Genomic DNA, 23,898 nt, shown 5'->3' on the forward strand with positions numbered 1-23,898 from the left:
TCATCAAGTTAGGTTTCCATTTTCCTAAATCCACCATTAAAGATAGAATCATCCATTCCAATGGTGGAATGATAATGACTTGAAGATATACAACAGAAAAAAACCGTCGGAAAAAATGGAAGTGAATGGCAGTGGCGAATCCAAGATTTTAAAACGTTGGGGGCAAAAAAAATATCACATAACTTTTTTTCCGAATCGGGTCAAAACGGTTTTAAATACAGATAACAAAGTTATATTTCATAAAAAGTGTTCAAATACATATTATAATTGCACTCTACGACTCGCCATATTATGAAAACGTTCGATTACAACTTCGTTTGTAATCTTAGCTAATTTTCTTTTTCAACAACATAATTCAAAGCTGAATTCAAAAAATCATCACCCATCCGATTACTTAAATTCGATTTCACAAGCTTCATAGCCGAAAAACATCTCTCAACCATCGCAGTTGCAACGGGAAAAACCAACGCCAACTTTACTAATCGATACACCAAGTAATAAGAAATGTGTTTTCTTGTTTCCACCATAACTCTAGAAAGGTCGGCAATTCCATTCAACTTTGAAAACCGAGCATCTTTTTTCACAACATCATAATAAAAATCAAGTTGTTGCACAAGATTCCTCCTTTCCACCTCCGTAAAAACATTTGGATATGACATACTCAAGTGTACTAACTTTGATGCGTCAAATTGAGAAAATGAGCAACAAGGACTCAAAGCCGCCATATTTGTAAGCAATTCGGAGCTTACGCTAAAACGTTCACAAAACTCTTGAAGTTGCATATCAAGAACCATGTTAAAGATATCAACTTTATAATGATGTAGATTGTTGATGTCAGTATTTTCTCTCTGGTTCCTTGCATAACTTTCCGACATGTTTACTTTTTTTTAATTTCATACTTTTTCACAAAAAGTATACACTTCCTTTAAAAGATCTTCAAATCCATCATCTCTAAACTTTTGTAACTTTTTCTTTGTCATTTGAACCAATGAAACCACTTCAAGGATTTCTTGATATTTTTTTGAAGAGCTCGAGACAACATATTTGTAAGCTCTAAAATGTGCAACATCAAGTGAAAATAAAACACAAAATCAAATGTTCGAAATACAAAGTAATACCATGTGCTTGAATCCGATAAAATCCATTTTTACCTTGCTTTTCAACATATTCAAGGACATTAAGAACCTTCGGGAATAAAGAAACCAAAGTTAGCATTGTTTTATAATGAGAACCCCATCGTGTATCTCTGGCTCGTATAAGTGAAAGCTCTTAGTTTAACCCTATCTCGGTTTCAATTTCATTGTTACCAATTGCTTCTTGCACTCTCTTTTTATAACCTTCTCGAATCATATCTTTTTGTTGACAAGCAAGACAAACCACATTCATAACGAGGGAAAGCATATCGAAGAAATTTCCAACACCGGTGTGGTTTCTTGCAATCGCCACAACCACTAATTGAAGTTGGTGAGCAAAACAATGTACATATAAAGCCGAAATATTATCCTTCAAAATTAAAGCTTTCAATCCATTGTACTCACCTCGCATATTGCTTGCTCCATCATAACGTTGTGCTCTTACTTTTTTCATACTCAATCCATATTGAGAAAATAAAGAGTCTATGGAATATTTAAGAGATTTTGGAGATTTATCCATGACATGAATAACGCCTACAGATCTCTCCTTAACAAGCCCAAGTTTATCAACCTATCGCAAAACCACAGCCGTTTGTTCTTTCTTTGATACATCACTAGACTCATCAACTAATAGTGAAAATACATCATCACCAATTTCTTGAAAGATAGCTTTAAGTATTTCTTGCGAAAAGCAATAAGCAATATCTTTTTGAATACTTGGTGAAACCACTTGATTATTCTTTAGAGCATTTTCTAATGTAACTTTACGAACATCCTCACAAAGTTTTCGAACTACTTTTATTGTTTCCAAGAATTGTCCTCTATGAAAAGACGTTTCCGACTCGTCATGTCCCCAAAATGGTAATGCACTATTAAGTAGATGTCTACACACCTCAACGGAAGCATTTAATCGGATGCGATACTCTTTTCTTTCACTTTCACTTTGCTTATGAAAGGCAACATAAATAGATTGATGTTGTTTCACTAGATCTTCACATTTTTTAAGGCTCTATCATGAAAACTATTAACCCCACCAACATGCGTCAAAAGTCTTTTCGATTTGTTCCAACCATCAAAGCCCTCGGTGACAAATGCATCATTACCGACTTGTTGTCCAATATGATCTCTAGCCACTTACCATATTGATTAAACTATGTAGGGACAAAACCTCTTAGCTGCTTGCCATGTAGGGACAAGGTCCTTTAAGCCAGTAATAACGTCTTATTTCATCTCTTTGTTTAACATTATAGCTCAAGATTCTTGGTCTTTTAGAGGGATCACTAGGAAGATCATCCAAATCAACTACATTAATAGGCGTAAAATTAGAAGTAGGTTGATGAACCAGAACAGAAGTACCGATATCATTTGCAGTTGTTGAATCAGATGGTGTTTTCCTTTTAGAAAATGTAGAACCGGAGGGTGATACTTTATTGTTGCATCTTTGCATTTTTCTGTTAATAATCAACATTTACACAACACAACACAACAATAATTAATTAACTTATTGTTCAAAACCTAAAAACAATTAATTATCTAATCTAGCAAACAATAAATGAAAACTAGATATTGAATAAATCATAAATTATTCACTGTGTATCATATTTCTATCATCCCTAAAAAATAAAGAATTTTTTTGCCACATGTCATGCTCTCCTTCAATTTGACAAATATTAATTTGTGGTAATTTTGAATTAATATTTTTTCCACATGTCATTTGATTGGTTTTCTTATTTTATTAAATATAATATAAAATTTTTTTAATATAATAATTGCAATAAATATAATAATAAATGGATATTAATTTCATTAATGAGCTTACCTTTTAATTTCAAAATTTTTAAATTAAAGTTTATTAGTTTCTTTTGTTTATTTATTTAAATTATTTTATTTAAATTTAAAAGATAAAAAACATTTCAATTTTAATAATTCATTATTTTTATTATTTTCTTATAAATTCAAAGTTCTCAATTATTTAGATCTTCATATTTAACTTTTTTTTTATAAATTATGAGTTTCACAGCTAGTTTAGAATATATTCAAACAAGTTCACTGTATTTCATTTGACATAATAAATGAACTAAGTTCATAATCCAACCATAAGTTTACACCATCATAAAATTAGAACTTTATTGCTTATAGTATTAAAGTACAAAAATAAAAAATTTAGGGCAAAATAGTTACCGATTTGAAGAAGTGAGAAGAGTGAAGTGAAGACAAAGCGAACAAAACTATTAAGGTATAGTGATATTATTGTCTTGTAAGATGTGGATAAAGGTTGGAGACAAAAAAAAAAAAATCTTTGTTGGTGTAAATGGTGTATTTTCTTAGGGAGACAAAGAAATGGGAAGCATCAATTTTTTTTTTGTTTGTATATTTTGTTATTGCGTCGTCTGTAAAGGAAAAATGAGAAAACAAAAAGTTATGGGATATTTGAAATGGATTTGGACTTAGTTTAAATTAATTTCATTTGGGTTTTTTTTTCTATCATTTTTGTAGCCAATCCAATTTAGTTAGCCCATTCCAAGTTTCGACTTTTGTCATTAATTTATTGAGGGCACCCACTTTATTTCAATGAGGGCACCGAAATTTTCATCATTTTTTTAATATATTTCTTGGACAAAATTTGAAGTCATTGGGGGCATCTCCTCACCCCCATTCCTCTTTGTATCCGCCCATGAATGGTATAAACAAACAACATGATTATGAGCACAAAAACTCCCTCCAATGATTTGTACTAACCCAACAAGTATTCTTATTCCAAATAACTTTTGCAATTGATGTGAGTCCATACATGTTTTAGAGAGTCTAACCAACTCAAGATTTTATTCGATCCAACAAAAAATCAATTAATAACCTACTAACTGTTAAATCAAATCTAGCATTTCTTGGTCATCTCCCCAAGGCATTTACTAATAAAAAAAGTAAAAAACATATACTAGTCATCAAATCACGAATCTAGTACGAATTAGGTAACATAAAGAGAATATAAAGATCATAGTAGAAGTGCCCGCACTAATAATAAAAAGACCACCAAATTTATCAAGTGTCAAGGCGTGGGGTATTGTAGAATTTCTGGATGGAAGAGATAAACGGTTTTCATACCACTTGTTCTCCAAACTTTCTAGAGTTCCGTCTAATCTTATCCTGGCGATTTCTCTTGACACGTCTTCAGCAAGCGGCGAACCTTTTTGGAATATCTGAATAAGATACATGTCAATCATAGGCGTATATTACAATATGAAACACGCATCTATGTCGTGTTACTAAGAAAAATGTAAAGTTATGTTTGTCATATGGTTTAAGAAAAATGTTTTAAAGTGTTTTTTTTATACATCTTGAACACTCTTTGCTATAAAGCTAAAAAATGGAACTTCATGCAATCGATGATAATGGGGGAAACTGAGCATGAAGAGGAAGGGGTACTTACAAAGGCAAAACCAGCAGTGATAGGTCGATAGGAGACCAAGCCATAATCACCAGAGTACCTGCTAAGAAACATCTTGATGTACGGAATTTCATCAACAATGGCATCAGCATCACCATCTTTTGATAAAGCATGAGCATAAGCCTCGTATGAGTAGAATGGACTGTGCTTCCAATTTTCGAAGTGCAGATTGTTGACTGTCACTCCTTTCATAAAATCGCCTCCATGAAACCCCACAAGTCCTCCCTTTGATGCCGATTCAAATTGCTCTACTGTCAACAATGAAGTAAAAACTGCAGTGTAGCCCGTGAACAAGACAAACACCACGATGAACCAAACGAACATTACAATTTTTGATGGATTCCTCGACAACTTCTCTTCTACAATACAAATGCAAATCACTGTGAGATCTTGATTAGTAAATTCTATTTCAGTGAGTAAAAGCATCTTAGAGAGAAAGAGGGAGAACTTTGAGCAAACAAGATGATCAATAGGAAGGACGCCCAGGATACGATTCCACGTGAAACTTCGGAATCTGGATCCATACGTTCAATACCCCAAACAATAAAGGCATTGAGGATAACACAACCAATAGCAGTTAGCCATATACGAATGTTCATCAGCGGCTTCAAGCAGAACCATATGTCTTTCTTCTTGATTCTGGCTAGTGTTCCTACACCCAAGTCGGTATAAGTTGCTGTAAAGTCAACAAACTCAGATCTGTTGGCCAAGATTGTTGAATCACCCACGACTGCATCAATTTCCTGTCCGGAAGCAAAGTCATAGACTACAAAATTAGATGTCTTTCCAAGTAAATCATATGTTTCATGTTAAATTTGCAGACATAAAGAAACATATATACCTCATTGTACACCTTCTGTACAAGATCGTCGTAAGTGCCATTATCAAATGAAATGAATGTGTATGGAACTTCATATGGTAATGCACGAATGCAAGTATTAAATACATCTACGGAGAATCCAGTGGCAGTTGTAACATTGGTCTCAACGTTATGATCTACATCCATGAAGTACTTAAAGTTTTTTATCTTCAGAACACCGATTTTTAACCTTTTACTGGAAGTTGCACGAAAGACCCAACCTTTTGGAGCAGTTGTAGACCCTCCGGGCCAGACAACAGCTTCAGAACCTAGACTAGGATACAAACGGTCGCTCTTAATATGTGGGCGTGCTCTCCTGATTCCTTGTGAATGCGTCCAATATCCTACTCTCCTCTCACCATTGTCGACCGCATTCATAATCTCATATCCATTGGATATTACTTTTCCTTCACTAAGTTGAAAATCACCACTTATGCCCTTAAATCTGATTTTTAAAGCTTCATGTAAGAGCATAGAACCGTTATGTGGGACTCCAACCTTCTCTACAGACTCGGCAAGTGCCCAAATTATATCGTATGCCCATAAGGCAGGCACAGGCACTTCTTTTGTTACTGAGGTGGAGTTCTTTCTGTGAAAGAAATCGTGAAGCCTGTCTGATTGTGGAACATACGACCTAAAACCTAGTGCCCCTTGTGATGACTCAATGACAGTAAAGTTCGTTGATCGCAAGAGGTCAACTGTTTTTTCAGTTAAAATCCATGCATATCCTTCACTAACCATTCCTAACATTTTTGCATTTATGATAAGGCTAGATGCTAGTGAAGGTGACACATGTAGGATAATTACAGTTGTGTGAAAAGTCTTGATCTTACGTAACTCTTTGGTGATTTCATCATGCGTGGCTGAGGCAGAAATGGTACATCTGTAACTGATACGGATGTTTTTATCTTGGAATGACTCGGCCAGATACCTTAAGATCTCCATGCCATCATCCGTGTCCTCATGAACAAAGATAACATCCATCCAATTATATGATTTCACCAGAGCAGCAATGCTTTTGGCCATACTGGATTCGTCTTGTTTGATTTGGAACAAGTATGGGTGTTCCCTTGAGGATGGACTAGCAAAAGAAAATATAGGAACTTTAGCTTTATTAGCAGACAGGGACAATAACTTTGACTGAAGATGCGTTTCTGGGCCTATGATAGCTTGCACCTTCGCTTTTTTCAGCAGATTATATACTGCTCACGCAAGTAAAAAGAAACAAATAAAAAAAAACATAAATTAATATATTCTATATCTATATGAAAATGAGAGTTGAAAGAACTAAACTAGAGAGCTTACCAGCTGAAAGAGCTTTATCTGGGTCTCCCTCGGAGTCCCTAGTGTGAATAACTATCCTTGTTTTATAGCTGTGACGAAGAGCATAAAAATCAGATATCGCCATGGTAATGCAACTGTGAATGGCCTTCCCCATTGGTGACTCCATATCTAGAATGATTCCCACGCCTATTAATATATCATTATTTATGTTTATGTTTTGGTTTTGTGATGAAATGGAGTGTGCGCATAATGCATGGTTTAAAAAGCACGACAGAATTAGAAGGAAAAGGCTAATCTGGTTGTGCTCGATGTGCACCATATTTGCAGGTAGTTGCTTGTAATTATGAACTACTTGCACATCTATATCAAGCATACAATGCGCAAAATGCACTAATAACGTATGAGTACTTATATTAACAACAAGGTAGCATTTTGAGCTCTTTCAACATATGATAATAAGTTGACAATTAGAACATGCAAAGGGAATCTGGAAGCAGTCCAAGTCAATCTAGTCACAGTAGATATTAGGGTTTTCTTTTGTTGAAATCAGTCCACTTGATTATATCTTAAAGCATCTGGGTGGGAAAAGAAATTTTTTTTTTTTTTTTTTTTTAAACGGCAAACTAACTAATCTACTCTTAAATGACCACCTATGTCTCCACCGAGACTTAAACCCCTGACCTCTCATATGAGATGATCACTCCATACCGCTAGACCATTGGCCCTTTGATGGGTGGGAAAAGATAATACCAAATTAAACGACATGAAATCTGAGCAACTTGGTATAATCAATAGGGTTGGCAGACTATTAGAAGTCATTTATTATCTTTATGTGTCACCATAAAGCTTCAGTTCAGGTCACAGACGTGGATCATATGTTATGAATTCATTGAAATACTCTTCCTACACATAAAAGCATAAGAAAGTTACATGAAATAACTTGGATATATATCTTCGGTGCTTGTTCAAATGGATTAATATGTATGTATATAAACAGAACCATATCAGTATAAAAATCAAGAATGTGAAAGAATTACCCCACTCTAATAAAAATGATCAACACTTGAAGAAGCCAATCTATATATAGTTATTATAGAAAACCAAGCACACACCCATATTAAGACACCTCACATTTTACGTTCCAACACCAAGTTTGAGATTCAAACTCAGTATATCTCTATGTTATTTTGATGAAATCCCAACCACTTGAACAACCCAAGCTTGGTGGATCTAGAATTTCTTTAAAAGTCAAAAACATCGTTAACCGTCAAAATGAACTCTTGAAACCGTTTTTCCATTATAAGTTAAAAGTGAATTTGTGCATCTAAATTAAATATTCAAAAGACTACGATTATAAAAGTAGCAGCAGTGTTGGTTAAGATAGAGATAGTTCCCTGACAATAACATCATTGACCCTTGAACTAAAATGCCAACTCATTTCAGCTTATCGAGTTGACATTTCATCCATATATAAATGAGTGTCTTCATAATGCCATACCACATTCCCATTGTAAGATATTTAATTAATAAAGTCTCTTACTTAATCGAGTATAGGAAAGTACTTCCTAAATTAACACCACTCTTGTTAGATATGTACTATATTTGGTATTATTATTACTATTATAATAACAATTATTATTATTATTATTATTATTATTATTATTATTATTATTATTGTTAGTGTTGTTATTGTTATTGTTATTTTTATTGTTATGATTATGATTATTGATAATGACATATCTATACATATTTTTAGGCAATATTTTAATACATTTTAAGTCATATTTTGGTTAATTGCAAAAATATGTGATACTTATTGATTGAAATTGTATTTTGCAGCTAAATGGAACAATCTTCGAGAATAAGGACTAGAAGTGACAAGCATTGGAACTTTGGAGGATTGAAGCTTAAAAGAAGAGGAATCTAGCTCGAAAACCAAAGTCACGACGTGAGATATCAATGCTCACGGCGTGAGGATCAAACTTCTAGAAGATAAGTACGCGGAAATCAGAATCCTTGCCCGGTACGAATAAACACCTAGCTCACGACGTGAGACCCTTATCTCACGACGTGAGCCACGTATTTTTGAAAATTATAAATACTCCTTTGCATTATCGATTTAAGAAGTTTTCGAGAGGAGAGATACTCTGAGATATTCGAATTGGAGGGCAGAAACCTACGATAATCTTACCTTTGAAGGAGAAATCGTTTGAAGAAGGAGAATTTGAAGATCAATTCATTATATTCAGTTTGCATTAATCATGTCACTTTTTCATGAACTTATGTGTTTGATTTTAGCTATGAGTAGCTAAACTCGTTACTTTCGTTTAGCTAGATGAAGCCTTAGAACTATGGTTTAGTTTATTGTTTTATGGATTTATTAAAGTTGGATTTATGCTTGTGTTTGATTTTCATTACCTAGCATGTTAATGTTTGAGACTTTGTTGCTTAAATTCAAGTTCTGTGTAGCTTAGTGACCATTAAATTACAGAAACTTGTACCTAGTAATTTAGTGACAATTAAATTGCTAGAGCTAGGAGTGACCACATCTAGATAAGTGATAAAAGTAACCAACTTAACTGTGCTGGAGAACATATTGTGACCATAATTGTGTTTATTAAATCTTTCATAGCTTAATTACAATTAATATCAAATTTCGTGTTTGCTTGTGTATGGCCATACTTAGTAGTACATGAATTGGTGAAAATAATAGTACATTAGACCAAAATTGCTAATTACATAACAATTGGTAACCAACTTTATTAATCCATAAATAGTAACTAAACATAGGAAAAAGGTGGATTCAAAACTAAACGAAAGTGTTTTTAATATATTGAGTAAAATTGTTTTAGTTGAGTGCTTAAGTTTTTATGAACTTGAAAAATCAGATAAAACACCTATTTAATTATTGCTTGCTTTTAGATTAATCTTTTAGTAGTTATTTTAGTATAAAAAATCCGGTCCCTGTGATCGATACTCGACTATTCGTGCTATACTATTTGCGATAAGGTCCATTGCGCTAGGCGTAATAGTTAGTTAGTTAATTAGTTGGTTAAAACTAGAATATGTATAATTTTACGCCCATCAAGTTTTTGGCGCCGTTGCCGAGGAGCGACTATTTTAGTTTTTAATTTAATTTATTTAGGTTAATCGATCTTTTTTGTGGGGTAAAACCTGCAAACAATTACTTTTTAGCATTAGTTAATTTTTCTGAATTAATGAACTCACGACGTAAGCTTTGATATTTCAGGTTTTATTTCGTTTTTGCTTTCTGTTTTAGTTTATCTGCTATACCACGAGGTGGCACTTATTACCGTGTCGTGGTAATCGTTCAGTAGGACTTTTTAATTTAATTTTAGTTCGTTTTAACATTTTTGGTTTTGTTTTTGTTTCAGTAGTATATGACCTGCAGATCAAAGACACCATTGACACTACCATTCGACGATCCAAAGTCAGCTTTTCATAAAAAGAAGGACAAGTACGTAGGAGGACGAAGCAACATCCCGAAACACGAAAGCACATTCAAAAGCTTTGAGAAGACTCCTAACAAAAAGGAATCCGATTACAAGCCTAAAGCAGAATCTGATAAAGAAGTAAGCAGCAACACCTGGTTTTTTGTAACAGGTGTTATTTTACGATATATATATATATATATATATATATATATATATATATATATATATATATATATATATATATATATATATATATATATATTATGAGTTGAGTAAATGAGATAAAGCCTTGAGTTTCTTTATTTTTAGAAATGATATTTAGCAAAAGATAATTAAATAATGTTATAGAGCTCGTTGATAGGATTTCGTGGATATAAAGATCATCAAAAATGGAGTCCGTATGACAGTTGTGATCGTTTGATGATTTGATGAAAGTACGCTGCTATATTGAGAAAGTTGTGACAACCCGGAACTTCTATCTTGTACAACTATTCATTTCAATCAATGTTAAACTCGTTTCTGTTATCTTTTAGCACTGTTTAAGGGCTCGTATAAGTGTTCTAAGCTTAAGTACAACCAAGGTTGAGATTAGGGATGAGTTATCAAGTCGTAAAGTAGCAAATCGGGCCATACACTCCTTTAGGAGGAGTGTACGGCCGTACACCCATGTGTACGGCCGTACACCCCCCCATGGCCGCACACTCAAGGTGGTGGGTCACCCACCCCTATATATATGGGTAGACCTCCTTCCTTCATTCCTTTCTTCCCTTGGTTGCACACTACTTCATTCTCTCTCAAGTTTCTTCAACCATGAACCCTCCAAGGCTTCAAAAACGTAAGTATTCCATCCTTTAGCTTGTTATACTTGAAAGACCTCTTGATTCAAGCCTTGGTTCATCAAGTTTCATCATGTTCTTCATCCTTTGAAGGAGTACGACCGCACACCTTCATAAGGTTGGCCGTACACACCTTAAAGGCCCTCCAAAGTGAGAGTTTGGCCCCTATCTTCTAGTTGGACATGATCCTAGCCTTGATTCACCTTAAAGTCAACAAATTTGGCATGAACATGAAGGGTGTACGGCCACACACCCCTTTGTACGGCCGTACACACCTCTTAGGGCCGTAAACCCACTTTGAAGATCATTTTAGGCCTCAAACTTGCATTACAACTAAGCTTGGGACCTAGAACACTTCTTGGATGCTAGTTAGAACCTTGGAAACACCTCAAAAGCACACCTCTTCATGAGTGTACGGCTGTACACTCATGGGCCGCACACCCATGGCCGTACACACCCTTAGGGTGGCCGTACACCTCCCTCGCTCAATCACATATGGTTTTGACACTTAGCTCAAGTGTTTCCAAGTCCCTAGAGTGGTTTCCCATCATGTCTAGTAGTGAAATACCCTAATTTGACTCCTATATGTGTTATTACATGTTAAATATGATCCAATTGTGTTCGAGGCTTCACTTGACACTCAACAACTTATATCGACCTTTCATACAAACCACTCACTCGAGGTGAGTTCATACCCCTACGCTTTTACGATTTTTAAACATTTTCAGGGGGGAATACAAGCCAAACACAAATGCTTTTTGTGAACTAATACAAAAGGACTTTTAACAACTATAAAACTTATGCAATTTGATACAGACAAACGATTTTCATATTTGTATAAAATATTTAGATATTTTATCCCTTTTGTACTATGTTGAGCATAAGGGACGTTTTCAACTTACAACAAAAATTGCATAGTTTTTCAGATGATTCACATCATCTACACTATACATGCAAACTATAATAGGTATAGTTTGGGGTTTTCAATACATAACTTTTACGAATTCAGAGTTATTCACTACTAAACATATAAACTATGGTAGATTTAGTTTATGGTATACATTACTACAAGGGCATGACATTTCATAATTATTTAAGTATAATTATTACCGTATACAGTATTCAACGGATTCTAATACAAGAGAACACTACAGAATTACATGTAAACTAGATTGTACAACATTGTGAGGCTCTACTTCAAAACTGTACCCTTAGGTGTACTGAATTAAATCCTATCATAGTATAACCAGAGTCTCCTGGAGGGAGAGCGTGAGATTTGTGAATAGATCTATTCGGGATTGACAATCCCACACCTGAACTGCTAGCTACAGTTAGGCAGGCATGCCTGAGGTGACAAATGTCATTTAACTAACGTCTGAAGAACGTTGTAAAGGTCACTAAGTCATATCAAGTATGGTTATACGACTCACAATAAGTATAAACTAATCATTTGTTTACGGGATTTCATACTTCAATGGTTTTATTTTAAGTAATAAAACTACTATACATAATGGTGTTAGCCAGGGTTTTCATACTATACATTACTTACAATACTGGTGGTAGCCAGGAATTTCATACAAAACAATACGATACAGCTGGTGGTACCAGGCATACATACAAGTACTTTCAGACATAAGAACAGAATTCAATAACGAACTTACAATTGATCTTAGGGTTTAAGCCTACTTTTCATTACTTAAGAAAATATTGGATTTTCTTGGAAACATACAAACATTTCTACAAAGTCATTAATATATTTTCACTACAAAACATCGCTTATGAACTCACCAGCTTTATGCTGATACTCTTTCAAAACTGCTTGTATTCTCAGGAAATCAGTAGGCAGGTACCTCCTGGAGTTTTGAGAAGTTGGAGCAACTAAAGTCATGTCTTTATATTCTTACTTACACTTTTGATGTACTCAAACAAGACTTAAACAAATGTAAACCTTTTTCATATATGTATTCAATGTAATGGTTGTGTTTGCTATGATTGCTATGATACAATGGTTGTGATACTACACATAACGTCATCCACCCCCGAACGTTTCCGCCGTTCCGGTTTGGGGGTGTGACAAAAGTCAACGAAAAATCAAGTCAAAGGTCAAACCTTTGACCCTCACGGCGTGAGGGATGTATCTTCACGACGTGAGCATCATGAATCAACGAAAACACATGGCGAAAGAGCAGGACACGTGGCAGAAACCGGTCTAAACACTTCTCACGATGTGAGAGGTATATGCTCACGACGTGAACATCCCCAGAGTATAAATATGAGTGTTTTGAGTCGTTTTGAAGTATTTTGGCGTACGTGAGGAGAGATGCTGCTCGAGAGCCATTCTCAGGAGTCTATACCGGAGATGTTATGCTGACGTACGAGTGATACAAAGTTGAGTTGCGGGATACAGTGAGGTATCTTTTACCCGATAAATTGTATTTATGATATTTGATTATTATTAGATATATTAGACCCATGTAAGGGTTACGAGTATCCGTGATATGGAGTTGTTATGAACCTGTTGGTGAGATAAGTGAGAAAATCTTATGATTAATATCATGTTTGATTGACAAGGGTTATAAACCCTATTGCCTGAGAAATACTCGATATGAGAGATTTAGCCATGGGCTTACGGGTTAAGCCTATTATAATTATTAGTGAGTCTGGACAGATTCTGAGGGAATTACTATTTAATAATAGGTGTTACCGTGTGACGAGCTGATAAATAAAGGAAGAGTAAAAGTGAGATTGGAATACGCCTATCGACTTACCAGGTGAGTAACACTACTCTAATATCCATAGTTGTAATAATTGTGATGATTATTAAATAATTAATTATTATTTAGAATATTAATTGTTGATTGAGAGATTAAGGAAATGTTGAGAAATATATTATAGATGAGAGATTGGATTATATTAATAGATTAATATTTGATCGATAGATATATTATGATTGGAATATATAACACATTTGATATATTGGTCATTAAGCATGAGATTTAATATGAGTGAGATACTGATTATTGATTGGACAGGTATTTGATGGATAGATTATTACTGAAGAAATGAATCCTTTGATGAAATGATTACATATATGACAATTATGTGGAATATACATGATTTACATTATTTGTATGATTTATGATTTATTTGATTATGTTTTAGTAGTTTTTATTCACTAAGCTGTGAGGCTTACGTTTTTGTGATGATATGTTTTACAGGTAGATTTATTGTGACGTCCGGCTCGATCATGTGCTTGCTGCCAACACGATCCTTGTGATAACTTCTTGTATGCCGGAGTGCCATTGTACACTAATATTATTTGTAAAACTTTTAAATGAGTTTTTATAAATTTGGGTGTACCGTGGTAGAAAAATCTAGGCGTTACAAGTTGGTATCAGAGCCGAGGTTTAAGTGAATTAGGTTCTTATAGTAGATTCCTAAACTTAAACCTTAAGAGTAGAGATGATATTTGACTGATTTGATAAATGTGTTAGATAAAATTGATTTGATTTGATGATTATGAGTTAATTGGCTATCAGACATTTAGAGAACCTTTAGGCAAATAACAGTGTTGTAAAAATCCCGATTAGGTCCCGATTAATCCCTAGGCGTTCCTCGACCGATTAGAGAGCGCCTAACGATTAATCCATGCATACAAAATTACTGAAACAATAGAACCCGATGAAATTTTAACACTTTGAAGAAGTTATATCTCAATAGAAACTATTTGAGGTATGATTAGTGTTGTATTTATCATATTAACCTATTTTGTTATGATATTAGTGGTATTTATGAACTTTTATATGATATTAGTCATATTTAATTTTTTAAAATCTAACAAATTAGCAATTAATGGTCCCCGATTAATCCCCCGATTAATCTTCGCCTAGCCAATTAATCCCTTAACCTCAGTCCACCGACTAGCTAACGTCGAGCGATTTTTACAACCTTGGCAAATAATTATACTTATAATAATTTATTATTTCCCTATAAAATAATTTCGTGGAGCACTTTGGAGGGAGTTGTGATGTATGACTGCGAGATTCACAGAAATTACGAGGTGAGACAATTCGAGACATGCGGCCCAGTGATTGGAAATACGAGATGCAGCTAGATCAAGAAATAGCAATATACTTTGACACTTACGACGTGAGAATTAAAGTATGATGCTATAGTTGATTTGTGAAGCTCACGACGTGACGAGTGTAAGCTCATGATGTGCCGAGGTAGAGATCACGACGTGGCGAGGTGGAGATCACGACGTACCAAGGTGGAGATCACGACATGGCATAGCCATGAAGATTTAGTAGATGATGTACTCTGAGTAGCTACGACGCGATGAGAGTTTCCCACGACACAAATTAAAAATCATATTACTATATGATGATTTATGATGACGAATTGCGAGGTGACGCGAAATTTATCATGACGAGATATGTGATAAAAATGAGTTAAAATATATTTAAATATATCTATAGAGTCAAGAGTGTATAGAAAACAATAGTATAAAACTAAAGTGATTCTATAGCTTTTAAATTTGAGATAATATGAGAGTTATAATGATGAGTTCTGAATCAAGGAGCTCAGTTTAAAAGAGATGTTAGAGCATGAGATTAGATAAAGTATGAGAGTGTGAGACGGAGTGATAGTATTACTCTTAAAACGAGATAATGTGATCAAGATTAATAATAAGAAAGAGATAAAGATGTAGAAAACTTTTCATACAGATTTTGAGACTCATGACAGAGAGAGAGGGATGATGAATGAGTTAGGATAGAGATAGAAAGAGACAAAAAAGAGAAGGAGAGAGAGATCGAGAGAAAGAGACATAGAATATAGATGAAATTGGATTTGAGAAATGAAGACTTTTACTCGAGATCATATGATTTACACAAAGATCCATGAGAGGTGATTGGGTCTTACCAAATGAGAATTTTGATTAAAATCATAGACTTACATGATTATATCATGTAGACGATTTGACATACATGTAGATGATTTTTCTTACATGTAGACGATATTTTGTGATTGAGTCTCTGAGAGGTGACGAGACCTAATCCTAATATGAGATATATTATGATCGAATTGAGTTATTGATTTGAGTAAATGATACTGATCCGAGTAATTGATCTGAGTAGACAATATTAAATTGAGTGATTTGAGAAATTGATTTGAGTGAAAAAATATTAATAGGAGTGATTGATCCAATTAATTTGAGTGATTGATTTGATTAAATTATGTGAGCGATCCAAGTGATTGATCAAAGAAATAATGTTGATTAAAGTAGTTAATCAATAGATTTGAGTGACTAATCTGAGAAATTAATTTTTGATTAGAGTGATTAATATCAATTAGAGTAATTAATATGAATGATCAATTTAAGCGATCTGAGTAATAAATTTGAATGATTAATTAATCATTGATTTAAGTAATACGAGAGATTAAATTGAGAAAATGGTTTGAACGAACTGAGAGATTAATTTGGATGAGTTATGAACCTGTAATAATATTCGAAGATATGATTTATAATATTGCGATTTGCTGAGTATCTAGTTTATATCCATTATGTGGAAGGCTTATTGATAATGACAAGGATGATAATCATGGAATAAAAGCAGATTTCTTAATATTAATTATGATAATTTAGAGAATAACGAAATAGAAATAAGATGTAGTATTAGAGTATGATTTGGAGTAAAGATATAACTCCTAAAGTTGATATGAAGTGAGAAATTACAGTAAGAAATTTGTCGAGATGAGAGATGATTAGATTATATATGAGATTGATATTCCTTCGGGAATGAGATTGATATATGAGATTGATATTCCTTTGGGAATGAGATTGAGAAATGAGATTGAAATTGCTTGGGAATAAGACTGTGCTATTTGTTGATGTGTCATGGGATGACACTGTTTCTATTTGTTGATATGTCACGGGCTAACACCGTTGTTAGTCGTTGATTTGTCATGGGCTGACATTGTTATTCGATATTTATTGGAAAGTCACGTGCTGATATTGTGATGTGATATTAGGTTAAATGTTACGAGTTGATAAACGACAAGGTTTGATTACAAGGAAAAATAAGATATTACGATTGTGGCATTATGTATGATTATGATACATACAATTATCAATTACATAAATTGATCAAAGTAACCGATCTGAGTGATTAACCCGAGCGATTGATTAGAGTGAGTGATTTGGTTGATTGTGTAATTTGAGTGTTTAAACTGTAAAAAAACAGAGAGAGTTCTAATGAAGAATGTACAAACCTACAAAGTTAGACAAAAAGTTATTAGAGGTTGATTTGTTAAATATGACAGCTGCAAGGTGTCAACTTTGAAGCCTAATAACTCAATATTTATAGCTGATTAGGAATAACTTTGTAAAGTAAAGTTATGATCTATATAACAAAAAAAATACACAGGAAGAAGAATCAGACAGAGCGGATGTGTAGTGATAAGATATGATTATTTCAAGTTGGTTTGTCAAATACGTGAAATTGCTTAAATGTTCAAGACCTTCATGTTCATAGATGAATAATTCCAGTTTTAGACATATTCATATGGAGCAATTTATATGAAATTTGTAGTACTCCTAACAGGCTTTCTAACGATCTAAATTTTGTTCAAATTGGAGTTTGTATGATTGAGTTACAAGGCTGGAAGGATTGAGAAAAACCATACCTTTTGCTGGGAAATTATCCTAAGTCGAGGGTAGTAAGGGTGATTCATGTGGGGAGTCGTTCCAATTGATTTGAGCGATCTGAGTGATTAAATTGGGCGATTGATACTGATCTGAGAGATTGACCTAAACAATTAAGGTTGATTTAAGTGATTGATTTAATTAGAGTGATCGATTAGAGTGATTGATTAGAGTAATCTGAATGATTCATATGAGAAATTGATGTTAATATAAGTCATTGATTTAATTAATCTGATTGATGTGAGTAAATGATCTGGTTAATCTGAGTAATCGATTGAGTTGAGTAATTGATTCAATTGATATGAGTGACTGATTGATTGATCTATTAAGATGAGTGATCTGAGTAATCGATCTGAGTGATCCATGTGATTGGTCCAATTGATCTGAGTTATTGATTCGAGCAATTTTAGTAATTGATTTGAATGAGTAATATTGATCTAAATGATTGACTCGATTGATCTGAGTAAAGTGATTAATTAATAAATAACTTGAGTAATCTAAGAGATTTATTTAAGAAATTGACCTGAGTAAATTGAGTGGTTAATCTAAGTGGTTGTGACTATTTGAGTAAATTAATCACATTATATGTATCATAGAGATTAATGCGATTGAAATTGATTTGAGTGATTTTTGAATGATAATTGTTATAAGTATTTACACTTGTGACTTTAGGATGAGTCGTAAGTCAAGTGCCAAATGATTATTAAGGAAGACTAAGAGAAATGTTGGCTTTAGTTATGATAATGAGTTGAGATAAATATAAGATATGAGAAGAGTAATAGAGAAACATTTTGAATATTAGTATTGAACAATTATTATTGATATGAGTTATTAATCACGATCTGAGTAATCGAGGATATTGATTTTAATATTTGGGAAAAATATTAATAATAATAAGTATTGATTTGTAATTGTCAGGACCTTTTTCCCTACCAATTAAAGTCGATCGCCATTCTAGATATATATGAGAAATTATGTAAGTTGTTTAAACTTACAGAAGACATGAGACAATAAGAGTTATATAATAATTCTATTTAGAATCTGTAACAGAGTATAAAAATGAGATGAGAAGCATATGAGCCTTGAACAATTATGAGATGGGATGAGAAACCTGAGATTCATATAAGAATAAAAGTATGAGATTAGATAATATAAGAGTAGCGTAAGAGAATATAATGATATATATGTGATATGAATATTTAGCTTACCCTAGATTAGTAGCACGATATTTCAAGAGATTCCAAGGATAGAATCTTTTGAATGGGGGAAGTATTGTAACACCTAGTTTTTCGTAACAGGTATTATTTTACGAAATATAGATATGATGAGTTGAATAAATGAGATAAAGCCTTGAGTTGCTTTATTTTTAGAAATGATATTTAGCAAAAGATAATTAAATAATCTTATAGAGCTCGTTGAGAGGATTATGTGGATATAAAGATCATCAAAAATGGAGTCTGTATGATAAAGTTATGATCATTTGAAGATTTGATGAAAGTACGCTGCTATATTGAGAAAGTCAAAGAAAAATCAAGTCAGTCGTCAAACCTTTGACCCTCATGACGTGAGGGATGTTTCCACACGACGTGAGCATCATGAATCGAAGAAAACACATGGCGAAAGAGTAGGACACGTGGCAGAAACCGGTCTAAACACTTCTCATGACATGAGAGGTATATGCTCACGACGTGAGCATCCCCAGAGTATAAATATGAATGTTTTGAGTAGTTTTAAAGTATTTTGGCGTACGTAAGGAGAGGTGCTGCTTGGGAGCCATTCTCGAGAGTCTATACCGGAGATGTTATGCTTACATACGGGTGATACAGAGTTGACTTGCGGGATACAGTGAGGTATATTTTACCAGATAAGTTGTATTTATGATATTTGATTATTATTAGATATATTAGACCCATGTAAGGGTTACGAGTATCCGTGATATGGAGTTGTTATGAACCTGTTGGTGAGATTAGTGAGAAAATCTTATGATTAATATCATGTTTGATTGAAAAGGGTTATAAACCCTATTGCCTGAGAAATACTCGATATGAGAGATTTAGCCATGGGCTTACGAGTTAAGCCTATTATAACTGTTAGTGAGTCTGGACAGATTCTGAGGGACTTATTATTTAATAATAGGTGTTACCGTGTGACGATCTGATAAATAGTGGAAGAGTAAAACTGAGACTGGAATAAGCCTGTCGACTTACTAGGTGAGTACGCTACTCTAATATCCATAGCTGTGATAATAATGATTATTATTATTTAGAATATTAATTGTTGATTGAGAGATTGAGGAAATGTTGAGAAATAGATTATAGATGAGAGATTGGATTATATTAATAGATTAATATTTGATCGATAGATATATTATGATTGGAAGATATAACACACTTGATATATTGGTCATTGAGCATGAGATTTAATATGAGTGAGATACTGATTATTGATTGGATAGGTATTTTCTAGATATATTATTACTGAAAAAATGAATCCTTTGATGAAATGATTACATATGTGACAATTATGTGGAATATACATAATTTACATTATTTGTATGATTTATGATTTATTTGATTATGTTTTAGTAGTTTTTAGTCACTAAGCCGTGAGGCTTACGTTTTTGTGATGATCAGTTTTGTAGGTAGATTTATTGTGACGCCAGACTCGATCCTGTGCTGGCTGCCAGCAGGATCCTTGTGATAACTTCTTGTATGCCCGAGTGCCATTGTACACTAAGATTATTTGTAAAACTTTTATATGATTTTTGATAAATTTGGGTGTACCTTAGTAGAAAAATTGGGGCGTTACATAAGTGAACCCGAAAGTGAAGGCAACATGGCAGCCATTGCTGACATTTATATGAAGGCATACAAGAAGAGAATTCGAGAGGACACCAGTCCCGTCCTTGTGCAACCTGTAATTTTTGCTACCACCATATTTGATTCTAAAGAACACATCCTTTCCGCACTTAAGGATATTCCATTCTCCAGAAAAGATCATGAGGATGACTATAAACACCTTGATGAAGTCAATGACATCGCTGATTACTTCACCATACCAAGTGTTCCACATGAAACAGTGTAGTTGAGAATGCTTCCGATTACCTTCAAGGGAGTAGCTAAAGATTGGTTAAAGGGACTTCCACCTGGTGCAATCACTACATGGGCACAAATGCGTGAAAAATTCTTAGAAAATTTTTGCCCTCCATCAAAGGTGTCTAAACTAAAGAAGGCTATAGCTAATTTTGAGCAACAAATAGGTGAGTCACTATATGAAGCATGGAAGAGCTACAAGGGGTTACTTCGAAATTGTCCCCAAAATGATCTTAATGTGCAACAACAAGTCTTAATCTTTTACGATGGGGTAAATGTCACGAAATTGAGGAATTTTCAAAGCATTCACGGGAGTACCACAACCCTCGTAATGAAGGAACGAGAGGAATAGGAAGTGGCACTTCGGAAGACATGGTGGTTGTTTTGGCAATGTTAAGCAACATGGATCGATGAATGGCTAAGGTGGACCAATCCATACACACAATACGTGTGGGTTGTGAGATTTGAAATGGGCCACATTTGACAAAAGATTGCCATTTGGACGAAAATGGGAATAGAAAGGCTTAAGCTTGCTACTCTAGTGTAGACCGATTCGATGAAGATTGGAGGAAGCCAAATAAAGAATGGTTGTCATACGACTAGTATAAGAAACAAAATGAAGAAAAATATCGGCAAACCGGTCGAGGCTTTTACCAAAAATAACAACCACAACCCGAGAAAAAAGTGGACTTGGAGTCGATACTTCATAGGTTCATGGAAGCTTCTGAAAAACGTCACGATGAAACTGATGCTACCATGAGAAATCATCAAGCGTCCATTAAAAATATTGGATCTCAACTCGGGCAATTAACTACTTTAGTTAACAAACAGTTACCACCAACAAATCCTGATAATAAACCACAACCACATGTCATGGCCATAACCACTGAAGAAGACACCATCTCTAAGTTATTAAAAGCATTGGAAGATGACACGAAGCAGCCTGGTCTATAGCTGAAGCGAAAGAAACTAGAAGAAAAAATGTTGCTGAAATACTGACCTCATGACGTGAGGATTTAATCCTCACGACGTGGGCTCAGTCTGGGCAGAAACTATTTTCTTGTGCTCAAACTTATCAACCTCCATTACCGTTTCCTTCTCGATCTCAAGTGCATCCTTTGGAAGAAGAACATAAAAAGTTTATGCAACTAGTCAAGGGTATTCCAATCAATACTCTTTTTATTGAATCCTTAGCACCAATTCCTGAATACGCTAAATTTCTTCAAGATTTACTCGACACTCGCCAACAACTAGAGAAGACCTCCAAGGTAGTTCTTAGTGAGTAAAGTTCCATGGTTATTATGGAGGGAATACCAAAGAAGATGAGAGATCCCGGACGCCTTACACTTCAATGTAAATTTGGAAATAACACGAAAACATATGCTTTAGATGATTCTGGAGTGAGTATAAATTTAATGCCTTATTCGTTTTACCAAAAGCTCAACCTTCTAGAATTGAAGGCTACAAGGATGACAATTCATATGGCTAATCGTTCGGTGACTCATCCTCGAGGCATAATTGAGAAAATCTTGGTAAAAATTGGAAATTTTGTTTTTCCAATCAACTTTGTCGTACTAGACATGAATGAGGATGACGATGTCCCAATTATCCTTGGACACCCACTACTTAATATCGTGCGAGCTTTGGTGGATATTCGCGAGTCAAATGTTACTTTGTGAGTGGGAAATGAGGAGATGACTGTTGGAGTTGAAGATGGATTCAAGAAAGATAAAGCTCAAAATGAAGTATTCTATATGGATGAAGAAAACGAGCTTGAGGAGTTAGAAAAGTTGATGGAAAAGAAATTCAAACGAGAGAGCGAGTCAAGCGTACCAAGACAAGAGCTTCAATTCCAGTGGTCTTTGAGGTTTTTGCTTTGAAAACTCCAAAGTCTCCAGTAGATGAAGAGAGTGAAGAACTTATAGTCTTAAGTGAGGATGAAGAAGAAAAAATTATACGAGACTTGAGCAAGCTAACTTTGGACAAGGTGGATGTTGAAGCTCGGGAACTACAAAAAGAAAAAAGGAGAGCCTAAACTTGCTAAAAAGAGGAAAGGGTTGAAGCGGAAACACGAGGAATGCGATTCTAAATTGAAGAAGGAAAATTCTAAAGAAGCCTATTTACGAAGGGTGCAAGCGTACAAGAAAAGGTGGAGGGAACAGAAGGTGTATATGGAGATCGTATCTCCAAACAATACCACGTAGGGCGGCACAGAGTCCGGATCATGACTCCATCAAAAGAAGCGCTTCTCGGGAGGCAACCCGAGCTCGGTTTGAATTTTCTTTTCTCATTTTCTTTTATTTCTTTGTTTTGCATTTTAGGATAAATTTCTTTTTCATTCTCCAAAATTTTTAAATCAAGTGTGGGATCATAATCTCAAGTTAAAAGTATTTTTAGAAGAAAAAAAACATATTTAATGTTGAATGTACCAATTAACTTAAAAGAAAAATATATAAATTTGGATTTAAGGACCAAACAACCCAACATCACAACATCCCAATTGTCACGAGCCCAGTGCGGTACCACGACGTGAGCCCAAGCCCACAACGTGAGTAGTTTAAGTCACGGACGTATCATCAGAACATAAGTCACTATCAGTTGACTGTTTTATTCTCAAACATTACGTCATGAGCATAGAACTGGTCCCCCTTATTTCGATTTCGGCCACGAATCTGTTTTCCTACTTGTCTATTATGTTAGCATCAACAAACGTATGTGTTATAAGTTCATTAACCTTTAATTTCCTTAGATTCTTAGTATTTAGAAGTTAGGGTTTGTTCTTGAAGTACAATTGCTTAAATTGGGTCGATTTTTTTTTAAATCGTTGATGCATGCATGTTTAATAGTATTAGAATAATAGCTGAAACAAACCCCTCTCATTGATTTGATTTTGGTTTGACCACAAATGGACCGATGGCAGTGCGCAGTTCGAATTGTTTTCACGACGTGGTCTTCAAAACCACGACGTGAAAACTGGGCTTCTAGTTTATTTGTTTCTTTTAACTGCTTGGTGGTGTTGTTGGCTTTACTTGCTGTTAATTTTTCAGGTACCATGGGACCGAGACGTGCATTTCCTGAAGAACAAGAA

The 23,898-nt window shown here is 34.3% G+C and overlaps 2 protein-coding genes and 1 non-coding gene across 3 annotated transcripts; all 3 read right to left on the bottom strand.

Moving 5' to 3' along the window:
• Nucleotides 1-329: 329 nt before the first annotated feature.
• LOC145131177 (uncharacterized) lies at nucleotides 330-875 on the bottom strand. Its single transcript, XM_079065907.1, has one exon. It carries the CDS (start codon nucleotides 873-875, stop codon nucleotides 330-332), a length of 546 nt encoding a protein of 181 aa, XP_078922033.1.
• Nucleotides 876-2,259: 1,384 nt separating this feature from the next.
• On the bottom strand, nucleotides 2,260-7,040 carry LOC145128315 (glutamate receptor 1.2-like). Its single transcript, XM_079063121.1, has 6 exons — nucleotides 6,743-7,040; nucleotides 5,420-6,639; nucleotides 5,027-5,321; nucleotides 4,561-4,937; nucleotides 4,085-4,330; nucleotides 2,260-2,301 (listed from the first exon to the last, which is right to left on the bottom strand). Exons 1-6 carry the CDS (start codon nucleotides 7,038-7,040, stop codon nucleotides 2,260-2,262), a joined length of 2,478 nt encoding a protein of 825 aa, XP_078919247.1.
• Nucleotides 7,041-20,937: 13,897 nt separating this feature from the next.
• Nucleotides 20,938-21,044, bottom strand: LOC145135011 (small nucleolar RNA R71). Its single transcript, XR_013719492.1, has one exon. It is a non-coding gene; the product is annotated as a small nucleolar RNA R71 (small nucleolar RNA).
• Between the last annotated feature and the right edge of the window lie 2,854 nt (nucleotides 21,045-23,898).

The sequence above is a fragment of the Lactuca virosa genome, chromosome 8, assembly GCF_052849685.1.
Source record: "Lactuca virosa cultivar CGN04683 chromosome 8, Lactuca_virosa_CGN04683_v6, whole genome shotgun sequence".
Taxonomy (NCBI): Eukaryota; Viridiplantae; Streptophyta; class Magnoliopsida; order Asterales; family Asteraceae; genus Lactuca; species Lactuca virosa.